Source organism: Brassica rapa, chromosome A09 (genome assembly GCF_000309985.2).
Source record: "Brassica rapa cultivar Chiifu-401-42 chromosome A09, CAAS_Brap_v3.01, whole genome shotgun sequence".
NCBI classification, from domain to species: domain Eukaryota; kingdom Viridiplantae; phylum Streptophyta; class Magnoliopsida; order Brassicales; family Brassicaceae; genus Brassica; species Brassica rapa.
In genome coordinates this window covers 29,166,580-29,193,850 of record NC_024803.2, presented here as the reverse complement: position 1 = coordinate 29,193,850, position 27,271 = coordinate 29,166,580, and the positions used below count along the sequence as shown (strand labels likewise).

General features: G+C 32.5%; 3 protein-coding genes across 6 annotated transcripts; 1 reads left to right on the top strand and 2 right to left on the bottom strand.

Annotated features, from left to right (window-relative positions):
* The first annotated feature begins 1,559 nt into the window (after positions 1 to 1,559).
* On the top strand, positions 1,560 to 4,950 carry LOC103839010 (65-kDa microtubule-associated protein 8). The gene is made up of 11 exons (XM_009115479.3): positions 1,560 to 1,889; positions 1,987 to 2,190; positions 2,269 to 2,526; positions 2,911 to 3,123; positions 3,213 to 3,368; positions 3,440 to 3,596; positions 3,688 to 3,839; positions 3,930 to 4,017; positions 4,119 to 4,192; positions 4,340 to 4,414; positions 4,499 to 4,950. The coding sequence occupies exons 1-11, from the start codon at positions 1,806 to 1,808 to the stop codon at positions 4,766 to 4,768; spliced, it is 1,731 nt and encodes a 576-aa protein (XP_009113727.1). The 5' UTR covers positions 1,560 to 1,805; the 3' UTR covers positions 4,769 to 4,950.
* Positions 4,951 to 8,983: 4,033 nt separating this feature from the next.
* LOC103839009 (probable methyltransferase At1g27930) lies at positions 8,984 to 10,170 on the bottom strand. Its single transcript, XM_009115478.2, has one exon. It carries the CDS (start codon positions 10,083 to 10,085, stop codon positions 9,216 to 9,218), a length of 870 nt encoding a protein of 289 aa, XP_009113726.1. The 5' UTR covers positions 10,086 to 10,170; the 3' UTR covers positions 8,984 to 9,215.
* Positions 10,171 to 11,037: 867 nt separating this feature from the next.
* On the bottom strand, positions 11,038 to 17,856 carry LOC103839008 (ABC transporter B family member 13). Of its 4 annotated transcripts, XM_033281243.1 has the most exons (10): positions 15,782 to 17,856; positions 15,641 to 15,695; positions 15,336 to 15,511; positions 15,055 to 15,255; positions 14,341 to 14,600; positions 14,032 to 14,261; positions 13,721 to 13,944; positions 12,872 to 13,655; positions 12,549 to 12,790; positions 11,038 to 12,478 (listed from the first exon to the last, which is right to left on the bottom strand). In XM_033281243.1, the coding sequence occupies exons 1-10, from the start codon at positions 16,034 to 16,036 to the stop codon at positions 11,273 to 11,275; spliced, it is 3,633 nt and encodes a 1,210-aa protein (XP_033137134.1). In that variant the 5' UTR covers positions 16,037 to 17,856; the 3' UTR covers positions 11,038 to 11,272. The 4 variants fall into 4 exon arrangements, with proteins under 4 accessions (XP_033137134.1, XP_033137133.1, XP_033137135.1 ...); XM_033281242.1 differs by having other exon boundaries at positions 13,721 to 14,261; positions 15,782 to 17,853; XM_033281244.1 differs by lacking the exon at positions 15,641 to 15,695 and having other exon boundaries at positions 13,721 to 14,261; positions 15,717 to 16,020.
* Between the last annotated feature and the right edge of the window lie 9,415 nt (positions 17,857 to 27,271).

The following is a 27,271-nucleotide window of genomic DNA, read 5'->3' as shown; positions in this document are numbered from 1 at the left end:
TTATACTCCCTACGTTCCTTAAAGATACATATTCTAGAGAAAAAATTTGTTTCTAAAAGATTCATTTTTTACATTTTCAATGCATGTTTTATTAACTAATTGCAAACTTCAAAAATCTTAATTGTCTAATTAATTTTTTATTGGCTTAAAATTGTGGAAAGAAAATAAATACAAAAATTTATGCAAATTTAATGTGTTTTAATAGAATGTGTGAAAAACTAGAATATTGATCTTTTAGGAAACAGAGAGATAATATGTTTTATCAAATTTCAGTTCCAGCCTTCCCTCACCTTAGGCCTAAGTCAGATTGGAGTCATTGGGCTGTGAATTTCATTTTTCCAATCCAATAGCTTAAAGTCAAAAAAACTCGTTAGCTAATAGATCCTACTAATGCCACCGTCACCAATACAATACTTCAGACCGGATTAATTCATGTTTGTAATACGAACACTTTCTTGAATTCTCAGGAATGCGTTATGCGTCTCCCTCAGTCAGAACATTCTCGTGCTTCAAAAAAAGTAAAGCTAGAGAACAAGGAGAGAGAGACAAAAAGTAAGTAAGTTGGATCAGATCAGACTAACTATAACTGTGTCTCACGTTTGTGTTTCTTTTTCATCAAAGAAATAAAATTTGATGCCATGTTCTGTTTGAGAAGAAATAAAGAAAACAGGAGTATTGTGTTTCTGAACGAGTAAAGGATTTTTTTTTTTTGTAACAAAACGAGTAGAGGATTTGGTAACACAAATGTATGATCTTTCAATCTTTCAAATGTTGTTGAATCATCGTTAGTCAAAGACTTGTATCGTTTTTTTTTAACATTAAGACTTGTATCTTTAAAAACGTTTAAATTAGAATAAAAACATAGGTCGAAACGCTTAAAATTCACTTTTCATCAAATATCTATTAGAATTAGTGAATTACTATAACAGTTTTGGCCTTTGGGTCTAGGGACAGTGCAGAAGCTGAAAATCTTTTGAAACCGAAATATAGATATGTTAATATTAGGATATAGTATTGGTTAGTTAGTTGAAGGTCTCCTCTACGAATTTATTTAAGAGACGTATAAAACAAGTCATTATAAACTATAAAGTATAATTGTCCACGCGTAACAATTTAAAGAAAATATAATTTTAAGATGGTCTTCCACAACAGAAAAATTGCAAGGACAGGTTCATCTAGGACGTTTAGAGATCATTGTGGTTGATAATTCAGATTTACTGTTATTTTTACTTAATTATAAAATTGAAAGAAAGCAACTTATTAAACAGACACATACAAATGAAACTGAATTAATCATATGAGCATTCTCTATCTTTGGTACTACAGGAGACAAAATCACATGAACTTGAACCAGAAAACTTTACCTAATCCATGAAAAGAAAAGGCAAAGCTCATTTGTAAGAACCCACATGGTGAAGAAATCAACAGAGATTTTGATTTAATAAGCAAAAAGGTTAGAAACCACCAGAGCTTGCTTAGGAATCAAGTTACTGTTATATAAACAATAACATCTCTCTCTCTCTGGCTTTTCATATAGCAGAAACAAACGCATCACTAAAGCGACCTCTAAACTTTACCAAATTTAGATAAATAAAAATAAGTTGAGAAAGATAAAGAGAAAGAGACATAAACTGAAGAATCATGGAAGAGGAGGGAGATGCGGAAGAGCAATCACTTAAACAGGAAGTCTCTATAGCAGAATATGTGTCACTTTCACTCTTGTCTTCAAAGCAAAACCAGCACCACCAATACCACAAACCTGATCATACCTCAATCCCAATACGGGAGAATTCATCCATCAGAAGATGGGTTCCCTTCAGATACCTATAGGCATGAGAAGCTCCTCATTGTTAGATATGTCCTGCGGATATTTGCTCAAAGAGTTACAGGCAAGTTTGTTATATTATATGCTTCTTTCAAGTAAAATGGTTCATGTAGTTAAAAGAGTATTGTGGCGTAAGGATGCTCTCACTGTTTTGTACACAGATGATATGGGATGAAGTTGGAGAAGATAAGTTTGAAAGAGAGAAAGTGTTGCTCGATATTGAGCAGGAATGTGTAGAGGCTTACCGTAGAAAAGTTGACCATGCCAATATTGCAAGGTCTCGTCTACATCAAGAGCTGGCGGAATCTGAAGCTGAACTCACCCATCTTCTTTTGTGCCTCGGTGAAAGATCAGTACCCGGAAGGGTAAATCTTTATTCTAAAACAAACACAAGACTAGGCAACATTTTCAGATAACTTATGTTGTTGTCATTCTTTATACAGCCAGAGAAAAAGGAAGGAACACTGAGGGAGCAGCTGGATGCTATTGCCCCTGCACTGCGTGAGATGAGGCTGAGGAAAGACGAGAGAGTGAAGCAGGTCAGGTCTGTTAAAGGGGAGATTCAGAAGATTTCAGCAGAAATAGCGGGAAGATCAACATATGAAGAGTCATCTACAAATATAAAGATAGACGACAACGATCTTTCTATAAAGAAACTGGAGGAGTATCAGAATGAACTCCATAGACTCCATGATGAGAAGGTACATATGTAAATATTCTCTCTGTTTAAAAGTGATACATTTAGATTTTTCACACATGTTAACTAAATATATTAAATTTCAGTATTAAATGCATAATTTTTTGTAATTATTTATTTCTCATAATTATATAATTATAAATCAATAATTTTTTTGTAAATGTAAATAAAATTTTGTTGAATTTATAATTAACCATTATTAGTTGATATAATATGCATTGAAAATACAAAATGTATTATTTTGAAACAATTTTTTTTCCAAAACATGCATCTTTATGAAACCGAAGGAATACTAATTTGGTAACACAATGATTTGTGGGTTGTGCCTTGCTTTAACTATATAAGACTGTTCTGACTTATATTTATTATATTGTTTTGTCTCACCAAGAATGAAAGACTGCAGAAGGTTGAAATATATATATGCGCCATTCGAGACCTGTCAGCAACCTTGGAAACAGAAGCATCTATGATCATAACAAAGATCCATCCAAGCTTGAATGATCTCTATGGAATATCCAAAAACATCAGTGATGATATCTTAAAGAAGCTTAACGGCACTGTTGTGTCTCTTGAAGAGGAAAAACAGAAGCGCCTTGAAAAGGTTGAAGCTAAGTACACATGTTTTTAATACATTTTCTAGCATTTTTAGTAAAGAGACTCACATATTTATGAACATGTTACAACTGGCAGATTCACCATCTTGGTAGAGCTTTATCGAACCTGTGGAATCTAATGGATGCATCTTATGAAGATCGTCAGAAGTTTTCTCACGTCATTGAGTTACTGTCATTCGAACCATCAGACGTGTGTGCTCCTGGAAGCATTACATCTGGCATAATTCAGCAGGTACGTATATACAAAGGTTGCATACCAATGATAGATGACGTAACATAATTACCTTTACTTTCATGCAAAAGGCTGAGGCTGAAGTCAAGAGACTAGATCAACTGAAAGCAAGCAAAACCAAAGAACTTTTCCTCAAGAAACAAAAGGAGCTAGAGACTACATGCAACATATCACATATGGAAACTCCATCAACAGAAGTGGGAGATATAATAAACCTAGTAGACTCTGGTGAGACTAACTCTAACCTTCGGCAACTGCTTCATGTCTTGTGTATATACCTCAAACTCATTGCAGAGTTTAATACTGATCTATATTAAAGGTGAAATTGACCACGTTGAGCTTCTTAATGCCATGGATGAAAAGATAGCGAGAGCAAAGGAAGAAGCAGCAAGTAGAAAAGTAATAATTGAAAAAGTGGATAGGTGGATGTTAGCACGAGATGAAGAGCGTTGGCTAGAAGAATATGACCAGGTTTTGCGTTACACTATTGCTCTTCTGCGACAACAGCTGCATTTCATCTCTGTAGTCTAACTCATGCAACAAACTCTTATCTTGTCACAGGACGAGAACCGATACTCAGTAAGTAGAAATGCTCATAAAAATCTAAGGCGAGCGGAACGGGCACGCAAAGAAGTCAGCAAAATCACAGGTAATAGAAACAGAACAAATGACATTTGGACATGAACATGAACATGTATATACATCTTATTCTTAAGCTTTAGACTTAACATACTATGATGTTGACACCAGGATTAGTGGAATCAATATTGGTAAAGACTAAGATCTGGGAAGCAGAAAGACAGAAGGTCTTCTTGTACAATGAGGTGACACAAATTTATGCCTACATATAATACAATCACTAATGCATTGGATCCCATCAGAACTCTATGTGGTTAAATGTGATTGGAGAGTAGTATTTGGTTCATTCAAAAAAAAAATCAATAGAAATATCCTTTTGTGGCTTCTTTCAGGAACCTCTTATTGCAATGTTACAAGAATACAGTAATCTGAGGCAGGAAAAGGAGGTGGAGAAGCTAAGGCTCCGGGTTAGTCTCTCTCACAAATATGTGAAGATGAATTATATATCTCTACTTGAACCTGCTTGACTATATATTGATTCGGCAATGCAGGAAAAGAAAAAGATAATTCCACCACCTGTAGCCCAGCAAGATAACTTTTATGTGGCAAGACCAGCTAGTAGCAATCGCCGTATCTCGAACCGAAGCATCAATGGTGGATACGGCAGTGCAAGTCCTTTAAACAGAAAACTTTCAAGAGGATTCAACAATAATACTAGTTACACAGCTCTTGGCACATCTTTAAGAAGAGAGTCTTCAGTGATCATCAAAAACACATGGCCTTCGGCGCACAGTCTTGCTTCTTGGCAGCATTCTCCGTGATGAAAACAGAGCTTCTGCTGTATCATATTGTCTCCCTGACTTCATTTGTGTGTGTTTAAATTCGAAAACAAAATAAAAAAAGGTTTTATTATCCTGTAACAAGACTTGAGTTATCACTTTCAGGACCAAACATCAATCTGTCTGTTTCATTATGAAAAACACAATCTTGATGATGAGGCGTAGATGAATCCACTCTTTGTTTCGCTTAGAGTTATTCATATATTTTCTTTGAACAAAACTTAGGTTCACCCCTAGGTGAACCTTTAAATTCATCTCACCTTTAAAAACCAATTATAATGCCACATAAATTAATAGATAAAAACAATTAAATAATTTTTAAAAATCAAAATAGTTAAAAATAATAATAATAACGCCAATTTTAACGACGTTAAAAACGCCAACTAAACCCTAAATCCAAACCGTAATCTTAAACCCTAAACTCTAAATACTAAACCTAAACTCTATACCCTAAAACCCAAACCCTAACCCTAAATCCAAACCGTAACCTTAAACCCTAAACTCTAAACCTTAAACTCAAACTCTATACCCTTAAACCCAAACCTAAACCCTAAACTCAAATCCTATACCCTAAATATAAACCCTGTACGTTAAAACCTAAACCCTAAACCCAAATACTATACCCTAAAACCCGAACCTAAACCTTAAACCCAAACCCTATACTCTAAATCCAAACCTTATACCTTAAAACCTAAACCCTAAACCCAAACTATATACCCTAAATTCAAACTCTAGATCCTAAATTCTAAACCCTAAACCCTAGATCTTAAATCCTAAACCCAAACCTTAAATCCTAAATTTAAACCATAAACCATAAATCCAAACCCTATATCCTAAACTCAAATCCTAGACCCTAAATCTAAATTGTAAATCCTATACCCATATCCAAAACTTAAATATTTAGATTAATGTTGATATTGTTCTTTTAGAATTTAAGGTTTGGATATAGAATCTACAATTTAAGTTCATGATTTAGGGTATAGAATTGGGTTTAGGGTTTAAGTTTGAATTTAGGGTTTAATGTTTGGGTTTAGGATTTAAGATCTAGGGTTTATAGTTTAGGGTATAGGGTTTGGGTTTAGGGTATAGAGTTTGAATCTAGGGTTTAGGTTTTAAGGTATAGGGTTTGGATTTAGAGTATAGGGTTCGGGTTTAGGGTATAGGTTTGTGTTTTAGGGTATAGAATTTGGGTTTTGGGTTTAGGTTTTATGGTATATGGTTTGGATTTAGGGTATAGGTTTGGGTTTAGGGTTTAGGTTTGGGTTTTAGGGTATAGAATTCGGGTTTAGATGTAGGATTTAGGGTTACGGTCTGGATTTAGGGTTTAGTTAGCGTTTTTAATGTCGGTAAAGTTGACGTTATTATTATTATTTTTTAATTATTTTGGTTTTTGAAAAATTATTTAATTATTTTTATTGCTATCTCCTAAAATAACCCATATATTATATCAAATGTAGTATATCTCTATAATATTATTTGAGAAATCAGTTTTTTATGTGTCGCATTCACGTTAATTTTTAAAATGATTAATTACAGTGATATCTTTAGTGAATAAAATTTATTATTAAAATATCATTATTAATATTTAATTAACATTTTTAATATTTGTTTCCAAATCTTTAACAAATATATAACATTTTAAAAACATGTAATTTAATAAAAACGAATTTCCTTTTATATAACTCAAAAACTAAATTTATATAAAAAGACAATATGTTTTTCCTAAATCACGTTGGTTAAATATGTTTTTAATGACATTAAAATTTATAATATCACATTACTAAAATAAATACATCAGATTAATCAGAAATATCTTTTTAAGATATTTTTTTCTTATTTAGAAATTTGGTCATGTTAATTAGAGACATTTTGTTGTAGGATATAATTTTTTAAATCTTATTTATAAATTTTTATGTTACTTGAACATCATAATTACTTTTTTATTTTATTTTTAATTACTTTTTAATTTTTAAATCAATAATTTTCCTCTATAATTAAAAATTCTCAACCAAAAATATAGGAGATATGGATGTTCATATCTTTATATAAATAAACAACTAATTCTTTTAAGTTTGAACCATAAACATAAATCTTTCAATATCTAAGAATTTACTTTATTCACGAAAATTATATTTTCTCTGTTAAAAACACACCCGTCTTTTTGGTATGGAGAATTAATTCATCTTTGAATAAATGAAAAATCAAACTGAATATCATAAAATGACTATATACAAAAGAAGACTTCAAATAACTTAGTTAACTAAACATTTTATGGAGGCAGCATTTATAACATGTAATAGAGCCAGCTAAAGCTTTAGTATTTGTAATTTTTGGTACTCTGCCAAAATTGATATTTCAGTTTAGAATGTGGTTTCATAAAACTTCTACTTAGTGTTGTCTTCACAAGAGAAAACCAAATATTTTATTTACAAGAAATTTTTCTAAAACATTAGATAGCTTTAATTGAATTTATTTTTATGTGTAATTTTTAAATGTAAAGTTATATTTTAATAATGAAATTTTAAACTGATTTTAAACAATATTTTTCAATTTTTCAGTTTTATTTTTTCTAAATTTTATACGTGAATTGTGATAATAAAATAAAAACAAAAAACAAAATTATAATTAAATAACCATACAAGAAATAAGAAACTAACTACATCCAATTAAAACCAAACTATAATTTTTAGCAACGAATATCATTTCAAAGTAATATTCTGCAAAATCGAGTACATTTAAACATCACAACTCAATAAATCATAATTAACATGCTTAACTAAAATAATATAAAACTAAACTAAACAAAAATAAATAAATATTATGCATATTTTATTTTCATTTATTTATTTATTTTGGATCAAGTATGCATATTTTATTGGAGAATTGCATTGTATAACCTTCAAACATTTAATAATTCGCTGGATAACTAAAAAAAAGTTGATTGTGATATTCAACGTATTTTGTGTGTTATATACCAAAACACCCTTAACATCTACTGTCTCAACCTCTTCAACTTTTGTTTTCTGTTTTTTTTTTTTTTAATTTCCAAAGATCTCTTAATTAATAAGATTGTTGACAAATTTCTTCACATCTAAAGCCGGATCAGTCGGAAATTGAAACGCGGTCTCTTCATTTTCATCAACAAAGATTTATTTTTTCGTACTATTTTACATTGGTGTTCAATTAATGTAAATGGAATAGACTACATCTTCCATACTATTTGTGGAGGCTTCATATTGTGTCTTATATATAAAAATAGCATATTTCAATATTATATTATTATATTTGGGTTTAGAGTTAGTGATTAGGGTTTAAATTTAGTAATTAGGGATTTGGTTGTGGTTCAGTATTTACGGTGGGGTTGAAGTCCTATACTATTTCGACGATATGGAATAGAACACTCGTAAACTTTCAAACCATGTGACTATACATTTCAAGTTGTTTGAAGCACAATCAATCTGATCTCTCATAGAACGAATTAATGCTATTCCTTATATGATATGTTACATTCATTTTTAACCATTTATTTTACCGTCTACAATGCATATATATGTGGTAAATAAGTTTATGACGTGTGTGACATTACACGAGGAAATAGCAAATAGCTGTGTTTCATTTTTGTCGTACAATGTCATTCTTTTTTTTCTTTTTTTTTTACCGGATACTTACAAAGGATAAAGATATAACCGGATGAAATGATCGTTAAATGTCAATGAGTTAATTATGTCAAAATCATTAACATATTCTTAATTTTTACTTTGAATTTGGCTATACAGCAAATTAACCCTATTTTATTTAAAATACCTAAACAACGTTACAAAAATAGGCACGATCCGAATACGGTGACTGTTTGGGTTGTACGTAAAAGTTAAAAGTTACAAGATATTTTAGGAGACATCTTGTTCGTTTTCATTTCCACTTGAACATTTTTATTTCCTTTCCTTTTGTGTGTTTAATGGTATAGATTCTTGTCGTCATATCTCTAATTTCCTTTTCATTATTTTTCGTAAGGTAAATTACAAAATCAATATGCAAAACCTACTTTTCACATAAAGAAAAGTCTGGCCAAACTAGACTGGTAAAAGTAGAAACGTTTTAATGAGTTAAGACTCGGGCTGATATAAAGTCGTAAACGAGTTGCCAGATTTGCTACTTTACTATTTATGATATATCTAAAGGAAATTATTTAGCTTCCTCTTAAGATATAAATGTCACATTATCATATAGTATGGTGTGAAAAATGCCCTTACAGAAAGTCAACGTCACTAACAATAACGAGACATTAAGCCAAAACACGGGATGTAGATCCAAAACTGTAGGCATTAAATCAGATAATAAGTGAACCCTGTGTAACAAGATCCCCGCAAGTAACGAAAAAAGAGATAATAAAAAGGGCAAAAGAGGAAATAATACAAGACGTGTCACGATCTTAACAAAACCTGTAATCGCCACCGTCGATTGTAGCGTTTGCAGCCACCGGAGGAATCGCGAAATGCCACAACCTCCCGGCGGCATGAACTCTGTACTTCCGGCATAAAAACTCGTTGGCGAAAGTCTTCTCCACCCTCCTGTTAACATCGTGCAAGAACACGTGAGTGACTCCAGGCTTCTTCCTGTTCCTAGCCATAACCGCCGCCGAGTAAATCGCCGCCATTCTTCCCGGAGCTTCGGCGAAGTAGCCTTTAGGAGCGTCGACCATAATCAGATCCCACTCGGTATCGTAGAACTCATCAGGAAGTCCAGTGAGAGCGAGCTTGCAACGCTCGTTCCCTCGGAGATAAGATTTCGCCGGGAAACAGCTCGGCTCCGTTTTGTAAGAGCGTAGAAGCCTGTCGGCTTCTTGTAGCTGCGTCCTGTAACGCACGTGATGCGCACGGAGGAAAGGAGAGTCTTTGGTCACTTTCTGGAACCACTCGAGATCTTCCTCGAGGAACAACGTTTTGCCACGTGGGTTGAGAGAAGCCCACATGAGCGAGTCGCGGCCCAGTCCGAAGACGAGGAAGTTGGCCGGAGCTAGCTCTTTCAAGACGTTGAAAGAGATCGAGATCTCGGCCATGTTCTGTTGCGGGACCACCGTGGAGGTCGCGTAGTGGACGATGGCTTGGAGCTGGATCGGTGTCGCTGCGTAATCAGCAGCCGCGGCCACAGCTCGGCTTTTGGCGCTGGCGGTGGAGCAGAGGAAGAAAGCGTCGTCCGCGGCTCGTAAGAAGCTTGTGAAGAGTAGAGCGCCGCCTACTAGACCGGCTAGTAATACGGTGGTGATGATCCATCGTTTCTCAGGTGGGATTAAGTTGCTCATCTTTTTTTTTTTTCTTTGATCTCAGATCTGACTTATTCTTTTTGTGTGTGTTTTCTCCGGTCAAGACCTCGAAGTGAGGATATAGGGGGCGATTGGTTTTCCCGCTACCACCCGCAAACGCAGCTTTTGCGGTTGGTAGCGGTTGTCGGCGGTTTGCAACAATCACTCAAATCGCTCTAAACCGTTTCAAACCGCTCCGAATCTCATAAATTCAAAAGCTGGCTCCAGCTAGCGTTTGCGGTTGCGGGCGGTTGCGGGAGGGTAAAATTTTTTTTTTTTAAAACAATATATATACAAAACTAAAAATATTTAATAAAAATTTAAAATTGAAATTATTAAAATATTAAAATATATCTATTAAATTTTAATTAATATTATAAAATTTTATAATAAAAACAATTTCAATAAATTTTCAAAAATTAAAATTATAACTTTTTAAATATATATTTTATATTTATTATAATTTTATGATTTTTGATATTTTTATAATTATATTAAATGTAAATATTGTTAATTTATTATTTGACTGTTATCGCATTTGGTAGTTAACCAGTCATAAGTCACCCGCAAACGCACCAATTTTTAACCGCAGTACCAGTCGTATAAATCTCTTAAAACCGCTAGAAACCGCAACCGCCCGCATCCACAAACTCCCGCAACCGCAACCGCAACCGCTGCGTTTGAACCAGTAAGGCCCATAGAAATGTAAATAGAGTTCTTGATTGGGGAGAAATGAGTTAGAAAATTTTTGTGATATTTTTCCTAGGAAGAGGGCGTTTTGTTTAGTGACACGTGTCCGTATCCGACCATTCAAGTAGCTTTGGTTAAAGTAGATGATGTGAGCAAGACATGTAATTCTGGTTCATTCAGCTGACATATGATATTTTATTCAAATATGTCTTTTCGTGCCCACGTTGTCCTGCGAAAGATAACATTTAACAAGATAGTCCACTGCCAAATAAAATAAGATTGTCACTAGAAAATATCAAGCAAACCCATTCATTTTGAAGAGCAGCCAATACATTACATCCTGTGTTTTTTTTTCCCTTAAATGTTTAACAAAAATTTGTGAGTTTTGATATTTCTTGACACAGTTGTATAACCAATCATATAATGTGGTGTGTGTTTGTGTATATATATATACTTATCAAAATAAAAATGGCAGAAGAAACTTCAACGGTCGTAAGTCATACCACTTCTTGAAGACTTGTCAATTGCTTATAATGTCCATTAGATATGGAAACAAGCTCTCTATGACTTCCCTTCTCCACGACTTTTCCCTTGTGCAAAACAGCGATCGTGTCTGCTTTTCTTATTGTCGAGAGCCTATGAGCCACCAGAACCGTGGTTCGTCCCTTCATAAGCTTGTCAAGCGCCTCTTGGACCAGTTTCTCCGAGGTCGTGTCCAAAGCACTCGTTGCCTCATCAAGGAGAAGCACTGAAGGATTCTTTAAAACAGCCCTAGCGATAGCCACTCTCTGTTTCTGACCACCTGATAACTGCACTCCCTTTTCACCCACGTGCGTCTTGTACCCTTCTTCCATCCTGCTTATGAACTCGTGCGCGTTCGCAGCTTTCGCGGCTTCGATTATCTCTGCCTCCGACGCGTTCTCGGTCCCGTACTTGATGTTCTCGTAAATGGTTGTTGAAAACAGAGCTGGTTCTTGCTGGACTAACGCTAGCTTCTTCCGCAAGCTACGTAGGTTTAGGGTTTTTATGTCTTTCCCATCGATGCAGAGATTGCCCTTGTCCGCATCGTAGAATCTCATAATCAGACCGATCACCGTGCTCTTGCCCGAACCGCTTGGTCCCACGACCGCAAGACTTTTCCGGGCTGAGACTCTTAGGTTTAGGTTTTGAAAAATGGGGACATCATGTCTTGTGGGATACGCAAAGCTCACGTTTCTAAACTCAATATCTCCTTTGATCTGAGTGACCAATCTTGAGTTAGGCTGATCTGGAGGTATCTCAGTCTCTCTATGCAAAACCCTAAAAACCGAGCCGAGTGCTTGCGTGCCCTTCACGATATCTGGTGTCAAAGCAAGGGTTTCCGCTACTGAGAAAGCCGTGACGATCAATACCATGAAAGCTTTGATACTATCCGAAAAATTAGTCTCCTTGTGCTTAATCAAAACCGAGACGTACCAGAGACCAAGAGCGTATGAACAGAAGGCAAGAAACTGAGAAAAACCATATCCAATTCCAGAGATATGGCCTCTGAGAAAGGCACTCTTGGTGGGTTTGCTTAGCTCACAAGCAAACTGTTCCGAGATCTGCTTCTCAGCACCAAACGAAGCCACAGTTCTTATATTCTCAATAGCTTCACGCGCCACTGAAGTTGCTCTAGAGTAAGCCCTTGTGTAATCTCCTCCAAAGCCTTTTAGAAACAGTTGCTGTAACACAACACATTTCAAGATTCAAGATTCATAATATGGTTGACATGATCTTTGTTTTTGTTTTTACCTCGGTAAGTGCAGCAGCAATGAGAAGAGGGAAACAAGAAGTTACTACAGCTGCTACACGCCAGCTGTAGTAAAAGGCTATTGCTAATGCTGTCACTGTAAGAGAGAGGTTTTGAACTATTGTCGAGAGGCGATCAGCTAGAGCACTCCTCACCAAAGTAGCATCAGCAGCCAAGATTGAAGTGAGCGAGCCAGTGTTGTTCTCATCTAAATCAAACCATCCAATCTCATTTGAAAGAATCGCTGTACCAAAATAGAAACATTCAAGAAACAAATATAGTTCCCAAAGCAAAGATGTTTAACTTGTTTGATTGGTGTGTTTACCTGAGAACAAGGATAAGCGAACCCTGGAGGTAAGACGCTCTCCCATAAGTGTGTAGAAGTAATGCTGAAGGAGATAGATAGGAGCTGTTACAACTGCAATCCCAACAAAGACAATAGCTACCTTATCAACGTCACGCTTGATCACACTAGGTGAAGGCGAATAAAACGCGGTTAAGACATAAGCAATCCCCATGGAGAACAATGGAGTTTGTGCTCCAGCAAGAACTGCACCAATTGAGCCAAGTAACGCATATGGCCACTCTGGAGCATTCAGCTTTATTAGTTCCCATATCGTTGAAGACGAGCTTAAATCTTCTCCATTAGAATCTTTATCAGTTTTCTCTTGGACTTCCCTGAAGCTTGAGGTCCTTCTTGAGCTAGAAACTCTTCTTGAACTAGAAGAACCAGCTTGAGACTTACCGGTTTCCGACATAATTGATCTAGGGTTTTCTTGAGGCTCTGTCTCTTGGACATTCACAAGAGCCGCGTAATCTCCTCCTCTTGAAAGCAGTTCTGAGTGGCTGCCAGTTTCCACAACCTGACCATTTCTCAATACAACAATCTTGTCCACATTACGGATGGTGGACAATCTATGAGCAACTACTAGTGTTGTTCTTTTCTCCATAACATTGTCAAGTGCTTGCTGCACAATCTTCTCTGACTCAGCATCAAGTGCGCTTGTTGCTTCATCTAATAGTAGTATCTTTGGATTCCTTAGAACCGCTCGAGCAATAGCAATCCTCTGCTTCTGTCCTCCTGAGAGCTGAGTTCCTCCTTCCCCAACCTATTACAATGGTTAGAACAATAAGTAAATATATGAAAAAAGACTATGCAAGTTTAAGTAAATACCTGAGTATTGTAACCATTAGGTAATGATTTAATGAAAGAATCTGCGTTGGCTGCTTTAGAAGCTTCAATGATCTGATCCATATTAGCATTTTCTTTACCAAGAAGAATGTTGGAAGCTATAGTTGTGGCGAATAAGGCCGGTTCTTGGCTCACTAAGCCCATCTGCTCCCTCAACCAGTCCAGCTTCAAGCTCTTGATGTCCTTTCCATCCAAGAGAATCTCCCCTGAGTTAGGTTCATAGAAACGTTGTACCATTGATATGATTGTGCTTTTCCCTGAACCACTTGGACCGACAAATGCAAAAGTCTTGCCTGAAGGTATAGTGAAACTAAGATTCTCAAACACCATGTTTGGTCTTGAAGGATAAGCGAAAGACACTTGATGAAACTCAATCTTCCCAGCTACATTTTGCAAAGTTGTTCCGTTGTCTAATCTTTCAGAACCTTCAAGAGTCTTGTTTCCTATCATTCTGAATATATTTGCAGCAGCAACTCTGCCTTTGGAGATAGCTGATATGCTTGGCGCGGCTTGACCTAAGGCACTGGAAACGCAAACAAAATGATTTGTAGTAAGCAGTTTGATGACCAATCAGGAAATATTTTTAGGGTTTTTGGACTTACAATCCGCTAAAAATGACATTGAGGATCGTTGTGAAGGCTTTTGCGCCGTTGGTTTTGCCGTGGCGAACAAGAAGACTAGCGTACCACAAAAGCAAAGCCCAAGCACAAAATAATAGGCTATATGTTAATCCAACTCCTAAGCCTTTAGCAAGACCGCTTCTTTTACAGAGTTTCAGAGCTTTCTTGAGAGAGTTTGAGTAAGAGTTTACAGCTTTCTCTTCTCCTACAAATGCATACACTGTTCTCACCTGTGAAATAACCTGAAGATCCATATAGAATTATGTTTTCCACGATCAGTCCAAGTGTTAAGATGTGAATAAAAAGAGATTTAGGTCTTGATAGTTTCTTTGTGTTTTGTTTTGCATTTAATACACAATCAAGCTATACAAAACTCCTTTGTTAATAGTAAGCAAAAGTAGCAAATGCAAGTGAATGCGTTTGAAAAAAAAATTTGTTTATGAAAAATATAATATATTAAATGTTTCAAATATATATATATATATATATATATATATATATATATATATATATATATATATGTATAATATTTACTGTTGTTTGCCTTCACATTTTGAAAAAAAAAGAGTTGTTTATGACAACCTGAAAATGTTACTATATCTTTTACTATTTAAATTTTGTTGGTGGAAACGTTTTGCCCAAGTAAATAAAGAAGTTAACATTTGACACAATCTCAGCGCTGTTATGTAAACAAACCTCTTCAGCTACTTTGCCTGCATCAGCATAAGCAGCTTCGCTCTTTTCTGAGATGGTAGACATGATTATAGCGTACCCTCCACCTGCAATTGCTATCAATGGAACCACTGCTAACGTGAGCAGCGTTAGTTGCCATACCGACAAAAACCCTACCACGAATCCGGCTACGAACTGAGATAGATACCGCAATACATGGCCTGTCTGATACATAACAAAACATTTTTTCATTAGTTACATTTTTTTTATCCATAGAAAGCTAATTCATTTACTTGAATGAGTACCTTATCACCAATTGCATCTTGAACCAATATAGCATCACTTGAGATGTGGAAAATGAGATTTGAATCTCTAGCTTCTGTATCAAAGAAAGTAATGTCTTTTGCTAAGATTGCTTTGAGATATTTTATGCGCAATCTAGCTGTTTGTCTTTCTCCTGTTTGCGTCCAACATGCAACTCCTGCCAATAAACCACTCATAACTCTATTTTAAAGCTGATTTATATTATAGATTACTAGAAATATTACAAGACGATTAAGAACACTGGTAACACATAAAAACATAACAATCAGTGTAGCAAGAAACTAACCAATCCAGGCTGATAGAAAAGTGACCAGTCCTAAGTACACCAAGTCTAGAGCATTCTGAAAAAGACAAACACTCACCAACTTTCATGAGCTTATGACCATACATCAAATGAGAACATAAAGATTTTCATTCTGAAAGAGACCTTTGAAACGCGGGAAGATAGGGATTTAGGATCTGTAGAAAGATTTCCAAGAGAGTCTAGCATTTTCCCGAAGAAGACAAAGAAGAGAGGAAGCGTAGCGCCAAGAGTACACGCTCCTAAACCGCCTAGAATCATCAGAAAGCAATCAAGTTTATCTGCTGCTCCAAACAAACCCATCAATGAAACGGAGTCTTTTTTCTTTGAGTCCGTCTCAGTATGGATGCTTCCATTAGAGGAAGGTTCTGTGCTATCCATTGTCACTGAGAACAGAGACCAAAGAGAGAAGCACCACTGAAGAGCGAATAGATGAGCAGAGAGGGTTTTAAAGTTGTGTGTTTCTTGTGGGGAAAGCAAAGATGAAGGGTACAATCGAGATTACACAAAAGAGCCATCTCTCTCACTTATTTAATGTATAGTGTTAATAAGGAACTCTAATCTCACCTATAAAGCGATCCTTCTACCTGTTTTTGACAACTAAGAGTTAAAGCTTTTACAAAATCATATTAATGGGGGAAGGCTATGAGCAAGCATAATAGGTTGGTGATCATATCAATGTCTTATACATAATCATTGTGGAGCCACTCATTTTATAACGTTTTCATGTGAAAGGATTTGCATATATGTGGTAGCTATTGATATACAATAAAGTATGTTATGGTTTGATATAGTAACATTATGGTCATGCATGATTTTGGTAAATGAATTTAATATGACTGGTCTGAAACTAATGGTGCTACGAACACAACACGCAGCTGCTTTTGATTCGTTGATTTTACACTATCTACACTTTATGAATGGTACATGTCATATTCAGTGCTGGTTGTTAATAATGTTGTGAGAGTTTTACTCACTGGTAGTTTTTGTTAACGCTTTGGTGTTCACTAGCTAGAATAGTGAAGCAAAGTAGACGAGACCAGTCTTTCACGAGTACGACTTCCGGCGTTGATGTTAAGTATACATCTCGCTGGGAAATTTTCCGACAGACACTCGGCGTTGATGTTAAGTATACATATAAACGTGATGGCTAAGCAATACAACTTAGATATCTTCAAAAGACACTCTGTTTCGAAGTTTCTAAAATTCTATATTTGAACTATATTTGAAGTTTAAATGTGTTTTTCTCTATAAGTAAAACTTTAAAACTATTTATATTTTATATTATGATCCTTATATTTTTCATAATTCATTTAAATTCATAAAAAAATTTGTAAAAAATAGCACATATAGAAAATATTACAACCATATTAATTAATAAAATGTTACATTTAAATATAAGATTTAAAATTGTGTTAAAAAAATATATAAGATTTTAAATAGAAATACATAATTAATATTATGCTTCAAGCAAAATACCGTATTATTCCATAAATCATGTCTCGTAATGGATATATGATCAATTAGTGCATTTGGAAGTAAAAATGACGTTTTTTTTAATTTGTAGATTACGAACTAAAAAATTGTTGAAATCAGGTGATATTAATACTTGTAAGTACATATTAGATCTGAATAAGAAAGTAAAAGAGGAAAAAAATAACTTCTTTTGATGATATTAATACTCATGAATACAATCGATCTGAACAAGAAAGAATCAAACGGAAAAACATCAAAACAACCACAACAACCATCTTCGTTTATACAAAATTTGTTTGAACAATATTTTGGAGATTTTGGAGGTTTCAGATCAAATTTAGTTGATTATTAGTGTTTATGTAATATTTAAACTTGTGTAATAGTAATGTCTGCATATTTTGTTTTAAAAAGCTTTGTTTTGTTAAGTTTGTTTTGTATATTGTTGTAGTCTAAATCTAGTTTAAAAATATTTAAATTTTATTTTTAAATTTTATTTAATTTTATGTGTAAAACTTAAATTTATAAAAAAAGTTGAAATGTTTATGATATATAAAATTTTTAAGGATTAAAACGATAAACGGAAAATATTTAAGAATCATGAACGTGATATTGTAAGACCCAAAATACAAACAAAAATATGAAACTTTAAATTTGAAGTTTTGAATAGTGAAACTTCAAATATAAAGTTCCACTTCTCAAAACTTCAAGTTTCTTTTTGGAAAAGAAAAAAAATTGTATTTGAAATTACATAATTTATTTTGGAGATGTTCTTACCCACCCAGTGCCGGCTTAACCACGGCACTTAACCATGTGGACTAGTAGTGCCACCATCCTAGAGACCATACAAAAACCATAGTTTTCCATTTTAAAAAACTTTTAACTACATTTTGTTTTATATATTTTCATCACTTAATTTATATATTAACAATTCTCATACAAATAGTTTTTGAAAAATTATTACAAATGCTTAGAAATTAATTGTTGACCAGGCACCCCAGAAACCGTGAGCCCACACTGTGATTAATAATTATCCGACAGGAATAACACACCAAATAAACTTACAAAAAAAAAACAACACACCAAATTATCAACAGTGAAGTGATATTGAGATACAAAACACTAAACCGTGTTTATTCTGCTAACCAGGCCCCACTTACATTAAACCGAGTCCTGATTTGAATTTCCTAAACCAGACCAGACCTAATCAATACTAATAAGTAAAATAAATCATTTAAAAAGTTGTAACTTTAAGTTTGTACTAAATAAAAAAAAAGACCATGCTTAGATGTCACTTAATTAAGATATCAATTTAGCTTACATGACAGCTTAAAAATCAATTGAAGAAAACGTTGGTCCAAATTCCATTACTAAGGAACATTATATTAACTCAAAATATAAGAAGCTCAGAATTACCTAATATAAAAGCTACGAAATTACCTAATATGATTAACATATATATGACAATTAATGACTATGAATAATAAAGATTTGATAACAATTTTTGCATCTTTCTTCATTTTTGTTTAATTTTATATTATTAAAAAAAATTAAACAATCACACTAACCATATAATAAAAATTTAGATTTTTTTCTTATATGTTATATTTTGAATTTTTTAAATGAATTTAAATTACAAAAATGAAGAAACCTTATATGTTATATTTTTCTTATATGTTAGATTTTTTTCTTATATGTTATATTTTTAATTTCTTAAAACGACTTTAAATTTCAAAAATGTAAGTTTTCCTTACTAAAAGCATTAAAATTATATATATCAATTCGATGGTTGATCTGAAACTATTCAAAATCATATGAAAGATAAATATCAAAATAATTCAACTATGGAAACAATACTGTTCATTTTATTCAAGAATGTGTTCGGTGAAAAAAACAAAGATGTTATGTCATAATTTGTTTAATGTTCAATCCGATCAACCCATGATATAATAATCATAGTTTAGTTTCACAATTCTTAATTAAAATTGATCCGGTCCATCGAAAAGAAATTATATAATTTTTTTTTTTAACTGGCTTAAGAAATTATATAATAACAACAAAAAACATTGTATATGTATAAATAAAATGATCAAATATATAAAAACATTATCGATAATATATACAAATAAACTCACCATGATCTTATCCTAGTGTATAAATTTTATTTTTTTTTGTAAAACAAGTGTATAAATATTAAACCAAACGATATTTACAATTTGTGTGATTTTTTTCTTTTTCTATATCATGTCAGATGATACAGCCAGCTTCGCGAATATGTGATATAAAGTGGACCAGTAAGTGAGTAGTAGATCCGAAATTTTTTTCCAACTAAAGTTAAAGATAGTCGAATCGCCTATGTAAACTCTTTGGGCTGAATCCCAAATTCAGTTTGTGTAATTGAATGGATCTAAATATATACTCTTGAGAAGATTTGTGGTTTGATTTGATCGATCAAACATACAACACAAAGACGAAGAAGGTTCGGGTTAGTAATTGTGTAAGCAAAAAACTTAGATGTAGTTTCAGCGGGTGAACTAAATTTAAAAAATAAAACGAATATATCGAAAGTAATCGAGTCTGAGACAAAAATTATGTTTATGCTTACAAGAAAGAATACCGCAAACGTATATTACTATAATTTTACGAAATGGCATCTCTTCGCTAGATGTCTAGTGAACTAGTGAAGAACTACGTACGTACAATACCGACAATATTTGTAGTTACAATTTGCTAATTATGAAAATCCTGACTGTTGTTAACTTTAAATCACATTAATCATTCTCTGATTTTGACTTGAGTTTGACTTGAGCTATGCTTTTCTCTTGAATCGATGCAGAGGCGGCCCTGGAAAGAAACAGAACCAGGAAGCAGAAAAAGCGGGTGCTTCCAGCCGCTAATAATTTATCAAAATCTTTAAGAAGTTTGATATGAATGAATTATTCCTCTTCTTTGTTCTGAGGGTTTCTGTGAACATGTTATGAGCCAGACCTCAGGTAAAACATATCAAGTCATTTGGTGTGGAGTTTAAATTTTGGGTAAATGTGCTCATTGCTTTATTACTATCTTAAACGTGAAAGCAGAAGTAAAAAAACTGTTGCTGAAGTCCTAACTCTTCGTAAATTCCATGTTAAATTCAGTACTAATGAAATCATGGTCTAAGTTTTATTGTCCACCACAATATCGTAGCAAACCCCTTACGAAAACCCTGTAACTTTCACTCGCTAGTTTTCATTATTGTTGTAAACCCTACTAATTAATTTTTGTGGACCAACTTCATCAATACATGTTCTGCAGTAATGGAAAATGAGTTTGAAGACTTTGCTCGAATTAATTTGCATGCAGTGTGGAATCTGATGTCGATCGCTCTATCATGAAATTTTAGAAAAGCTTTGTGAGGAGAGTGTTGAATCCGGATTCATTATATTCTGCAACCCAAAAAATCACTTTTTAATCCCAAAGTTATGGTAAGAATTTTTGTTAATTGCTGTTGAGATGAAATATGAGTAGTAGGGATAACATCGGCAAGAATAGCATTATTGATATAGTAACAATCAACTTCAGTATGTGTTTGTAAACTTTTATTAAACTAGATTAACATTGAGAGATGGGTGATTTACTGTCAGAGAAAATACACATTAGTTGATTGTGAGTAGAACAGGAAATTTGAGTTATAACTGCGGGACCTATCCCATTTGACCCATTGCATGACAGGTGCAAATCGATTGAAAAATCTAAACCATGTGTGGGAATGAGGATTGAGTTTATTTTATGTGGTGCAAATGTGGATTGGATGAATTTTAACTGCATGCATTATTGGCAATCCATAAAAATTTCAAAAATTTTCTTTTAAAAAATCTTAGAAAAGATAAAAAAAATCAAAACATTTACAAAAAATTTAGTTATAGTTATATTATTTACATTATTTGTTATAATATCATTAAATATCATTTTTATTACAATTTAAATTATTTTTACTCACAAATTTTAGCGGAATGATATGGATATCATATTTTGTGGGTTATATAAGCCGGCAGATTTTGAATTTAAAACTCATTCGACCCATAAAGAAAAAAAGATCAAATGAGATAAATTTGACCCGGTTCCCTACACTAATTATAAAAAAACTAAAATTACATAACAATTGTTTAATTCAGATAAATTTTGAATAAAATTGTCATTATCTGATATATTCGAGCTTAGCCAAAAGAACGACTAATTAGACACACTATGATCAACGATATCTAATAAATATTTGTAGCCAGCTTTTTCATCTTATTATTTTCTCAGTCCGGTTTTGTGTTGCTCCAAACAAGTGTGAATACAAATTATGTATTACTTCTGCTTTAAAATATCTATGTTTTAGGAAAAAAATTGTGTAAAAAATAGTTATATTTTTAATGTATTTTATTAAATAATAATAATAATAAATTATTAACTTCAAGAAAATAGCTATTTTATTAAACTTCCAATTGAATAAAAATTATGGAAAATAATAAATTTTGTTAATAGGTGTGAAATGTCTAAACATGAATAATATTGAAACAAATGGAATATGTTCTATCGTTTTTTTCTGGGTAACAGTTCTGAATAAATAACTACACTGTACGCGATCTGGCGAGAACGCAACAACAGAAACATGGAGATGCGATCTGGCGAGAACTCAACAACAGAAAACATGGAAAACCACTAGTGATACCATCCCAGCTGATCGGAGTGGTGGAAAAAATTGTCCGTAGCAGGCTATACTCCATACAGAGCATCACGCTTATGAAGAGGACTAGCTCGTTAGTTTGCTACAAGATAGTGATAGTTCTACAGTTTTTAAATCATGTAGTATAAAAAAACTAAGCAATCCATGCAACAAAGAGTGTAAAACAGTTTTTTTTTGTTTGAATTAATTTAATATTTTTTTCTAAAAAATATTAATAATTTTGAATTTTATGTATTTAGCTTTCCAATAGGAGAGAGTTTGAGAAGTGACCCAACAGACCGACATAAAGAATCACATGCATGTTGGGATCAAAAACGGTAATCTCGAAATCAACGGCTAGGATCACTACTAATGTAAAACTTCCCCGGAACTACTTCGAGAGTTGAAAGTCTACGAAGACCTGACTTTTTTAGAGTAACTTCCGGGATAGAAAGTGAATAAAGCCGAGGTATGATCTGTCCCAGCCAACTCGACGAGAAAGGCAGTTCATCCCGGCCGCTTGCCATATGGCCATTGCGGTCTGTCCCGACACAATCCAAAACATTAGTGCCATGCGTCCTCCTAGCTCTACTCTCTGAACCCATGGCCGCACTATCCCTTGCTTCGTCTCGATCAGAGTTACCGTTAAAACTTTACGACAAAAACCGCGAAAGCTTGTTTTCTCGTATAAATTCGAATCGATCGTATAAAACGGCAACAATTAACTTAAAACACCAATGGCCTCAGCTATATGATTGATTTGAATTCTCTTAAACCGGCGTCATACCAAAAAGTGATTTCTCAAAGAAATCGTAAAAACACTTAAAGTCGTAAGATGGTCCAAAGAGGTCTAAAGACGTGGCTAAAACCTCACTTGCAATTTTAGACGAGAATGAGCCCAAGACTACTATGATGGTTTATCTTTTACTCGCATGAGAAGATAAATGTTAAGTTTCGAGGATAAATGTGAAGATAACTACGAAAATGGGAGAAAAATGGGATATTTCCGCAAATGGATAAACTTGGGCCCATAGGCAAAAATGGAAGAGGCCACCGACCTTGGATACATATAAAAGGAGAGCTGGAGCAAAGGACGCAAAGGACCCGAGATTTGAGACATAGAGAACTCTTGTTAGCATAGAATACTTAGAATTTTTGTGGCTCGACTAGCGAGGTCATACGTAGGACGATTTTCCGCTTTATTCTAGGGTTCTTTTTTTAGCAATTCTCTATCATTTTTTTCTCGGCGAAATTCCGTAACTTTATTCTTATCAATCAATAAAACGCCTCTGAGCGACATTCTATCGATATCTTGTTATTTATCTCTTTTTCGATTTCTTGTGATTACGCAGATAGTTCGGACCTTCAGGGAAAGTTAGGTTTACTCCTTGTTCAAAAATGTGGCTGCCTAGCCGCTTAGGCGTTACTCAGAGTCCGACCGTGGCGGTTATGACCAGATCGGTCACGCTAGGCGCTGGGCCGCGTATATCCGCGTAAATCCGAATAAACTGCGTTGACCGCGTAATCACCGCGTAATAAATTTTGAACTAACAGCCTTACATTGAGCTTTATGGAAACCCAATTGCAAGATATGATAAAAAGCAAAGCTAAGTGACTATTATAGGGCATCTTCATCATCCCCCCTCCTTATATTTAACCGATGTAGAACTTTGTTTCATAGGTGTTTTAAAAATTTTTTTTTTCTAAAACTAAATACGCCCTGCCAGATAATCGAACCCTGTACTTCATACGGCGCTGACAACATCAAACACCAATAGACCACGACTTGTTTTGATGTATATAGATATGTTGTCGTGTATATAATCATACTTTTAATAAATAATAAAAATATGACACTAACAATAATTTTTGTTAAACCAATAAATATAAATTTCAATAATAATATACACAAAAACTATTACATTCTAATATATTTATAATATATTTAATTTAAATATTATAATAAATATAATAATAATAAAAACTAGTCTCCGCGTATGCCCCGATCAATCTCCGATTTTTAGGTAACTCGTTAGGTCTGGTGTCACCGTCCGACTAGCACCTAGCGTAGTTCCAAACAGGGGTTTACTTGACTTTCCTTCATTAACTAAATATCGACGGTGTAAATTTTGGTTCCCACAATACACATAGTTGTTAATACAATGAACATAGCCCATTGTTCTAAGAATTCTGTAGCTCAAGATATATTTCTGTATAACAAAAAACCAGAGAAAAGAAAAGAAGACTGAGTAGGTTTTTAGGCCAATTTTCAGAAAAATCAAAAGTAGGTTTCTGTAGAAATCGTATGAATGAAAGCAACAAAAGAACATTTTTTGTCGTAAGAAATTGTATTTTGTTAGTTAAATTATATACGTTGTTATCATATGTCCGCTACTTGTATTTGTCTGTATCTTGTGTCACAAAATAAAAAAATGGTATAGAATTTAATATTTATTATTGCGTTTCCAATATTTATATTAAAATAAAAACAAAAGATCTATTTTATTTTCAAAAGGCTTCCAAAAAAAGTATTAGAAATTAAGACATTGTTAACCACGTTATGGTAGTCTACTAGTAAGTAAATTTTGGGTTGCTAACCAATTTATGTTCGAAACTTCGAATGCATTTCATTTTACTTCATCATGTGATCACACAGATATAAAATCATGCTTTAAGTCATATATGGAACAAGAGTTCATTCGCGAGTCGCATAGCTTCTTTGATGATTAGTTTGGTTATTTCCATGGGTTTGGGATATCAAAAAAATAAAAATTAAGACGTCGTTCTTTGTTCATACGTGAACGGCAAATCAGTCAATGGTAACCACGTCGTAGCCACGACTCTCGTGTGGATGCATATTTATCATTTTCCATCGCACTCAACTCGGACTTTTATTTTCTTTTGTTTTACACTTATCATGAATCCTCTCTATTTTTGAAAAAAAAAAACAATCCTTTCCTTTTACATGTTCCATATACATATTTGAAAAAGGCATTTTCTAACAAAAAGAAATATATATATGTTGCACATACATAGAACTAGTAAAGTATCAATCTAGATAATTAAAAAAAAATATCTAACATGGTAAAATGGAGAAAAGACCTTCTTTTAAACTATGCCGAATGATTAATATATATACTAGGTGATTTTCCCGTACTCATGCACGGATATAAATATTTCTAAAGTAAATAAACTACAAATAATTGATAGATAAATAATTTTAATTTTAAATTAATTTATAATTTATATGCATCATTTATTTTAATAATATTATAATATATTAATTATGCATATGATTTTATATATGTTATATTTAATCGGTTTTATTGTTTTTACAGTCGATTTATTTATCATTTGGGTAAATTAGATTGCATCTCTGAATTCAACCGTAATATTTTTTATTCTATATGTTAATATTTTGATTAATTTCTTATTTGTATTTAGGTGGTTGTTGTCTTAGATATGTAAATATATTTTATGAATATTAGGTATAACTTAAGATATAGTGTGCTTAGAATGAAATAAAAAATAAATTAAAGTGTCTGATTCCAAATTACATAAACTAATATAACGATAATATTCTGAAGTCTCATGCATATATATAAATTTTACAAAAGAACTAAATTGTAACGGTTGGTTAATATTTTATTTTCATTTTAATATGTTTTAAGTTGTCCTATGATTTATATTTATAAAATAAATTACTATTCTTATAAATTTATAAATTCTTACTGTACTTAAATCTATGATTTTAGATATAAGTTCAATGAAGTATAATTTTTTTATAATTAAATCAAATAAAATCAATCTTATTTATCGTTTAAATGCGCATGCATTTTCATAATATTTATCAAATTATATGTTGATGTTTTTTTAAAAAAATATTAGAAAAGAAAGTGTGATCAATAGGAAGTTACATGCATAAGTAGTTGATACAATTTGATAAAAAAAAATAGCTGATACATTTTTGGAATCTCATGAACACATATCAATATTTACAATAATTAAAATATTTTACAAATTTTAAATAACTTTATGCCTTTGATTTATTCAATGGAAACTGAAATGTATTTTAAATAATCTTAAAAATGAGAATTCAGATTTGCTTTGGTATTTTGATTATGGTTCTATTAAGTTTCACAAACATATAAACATAAAATTTAAAAGAAAATTTCATATTTAGAACACAAATAACTTTATTAATGATAAAATATAATATATCTACCTCATTAAACTATTTTGTAACTATTTCATAATTGTTTATTTTTAATTTATTTTTAGTTTTTTAATATCTCTTAAAAATAAGCAGTAAAAAAAATTGTGATTTTATTTGAAAATAATATTATATAAGTAAAATATAATTTATCGATATTTTTTTGTTGTAATTGAAATATATTAGTATGAAAAATAAATAAACCATTTCAATAATACTAATTATAAACTATTTTTAGTCAATTAAACATATATCAGTTTATGTTGCTTAATTATTTTATGTAATCATCTAAGAAAATTGATAGATATATGCAAATATTTCTATTACTTTAAATTTTTTTCTAATATCAAGATTATCTGTGTAATTTTTTTTAATGAAATCACATTATATCAAATTTATATTTTTCATCTAAGAAAATATAGATATAAAGAAAGTATTCTAGTACTTCAAAAGTATATTTTATGTCATTTAAAAATATTTTTTAAATGTAATATTACTATTTTCGTTTTTCAACTCATTTTTTTTAACATTATAAAAAATTTCCCTTTTTATTAGATGTATATGTTTTTTGGAAAATTTTGAAAAGGAAACTAAATACAAAAATAAATAATAGTATTTTAAATGTAATATTTTGAATTCATTAAGGGTATCAGTGTAATCAACCATTGTGAGAGTTAACGTGAAAGCGACACATAGGAAACTGACTTCTCAAATAATATTATAGAGATTCTTCCAAAATTGTGAACAAAAAAAATATTCTTCCAAAATTATTTATATAGGAAATTTGAATTAAAAAAAAATCAATCCTTGTTTGACACACAGAGAGCGTGTGGGATAGTTATAGATAATTGGATACGAGGTCGAAAATTAATATCTGGATGTCCCCGAGAAAATTAAGTCTAGACACAGTATGCTAGGAAAGACATCAGTACCATACTATTACTACTACTAGGAGTAGGCAATCGGATATTCAATTTTTTGGAAGTATCCGTGATTCGATCCATTTTGTCTAAATTATCAATTATCTGATTTTATTCGATCCGCAACCATCAATATTTGGTGTTCCAGATATCCGAATTTTTGTAGATTTTTGATTGGATATCCGATTCAATCCGTAAAAATAAATTAAAATAAAAAATAAAAAAATCTTAAAATAATATAAAATAATAATGTTTTATTACAAAAATAAAAAAAAGTTATTTGTTTTATAAAATTTTAACAGCTAATATAATAAATTTAG

Excerpts from the sequence above, each read along its gene's own strand:
- LOC103839010 (XM_009115479.3), top strand. The coding sequence starts at position 1,806 with ATGGGTTCCCTTCAGATACCTATAGGCATGAGAAGCTCCTCATTGTTA. Across the intron at positions 3,840-3,929 it reads GGCTAGAAGAATATGACCAG|GACGAGAACCGATACTCAGT; the intron begins GTTTTGCGTTAC and ends ATCTTGTCACAG. Across the intron at positions 4,193-4,339 it reads AGGTCTTCTTGTACAATGAG|GAACCTCTTATTGCAATGTT; the intron begins GTGACACAAATT and ends GGCTTCTTTCAG.
- LOC103839009 (XM_009115478.2), bottom strand. The coding sequence starts at position 10,085 with ATGAGCAACTTAATCCCACCTGAGAAACGATGGATCATCACCACCGTA.
- LOC103839008 (XM_033281242.1), bottom strand. The coding sequence starts at position 16,036 with ATGGATAGCACAGAACCTTCCTCTAATGGAAGCATCCATACTGAGACG. Across the intron at positions 15,696-15,781 it reads TATCTTCCCGCGTTTCAAAG|AATGCTCTAGACTTGGTGTA; the intron begins GTCTCTTTCAGA and ends TGTCTTTTTCAG. Across the intron at positions 12,479-12,548 it reads TTGCTGCTGCACTTACCGAG|CAACTGTTTCTAAAAGGCTT; the intron begins GTAAAAACAAAA and ends GTTGTGTTACAG.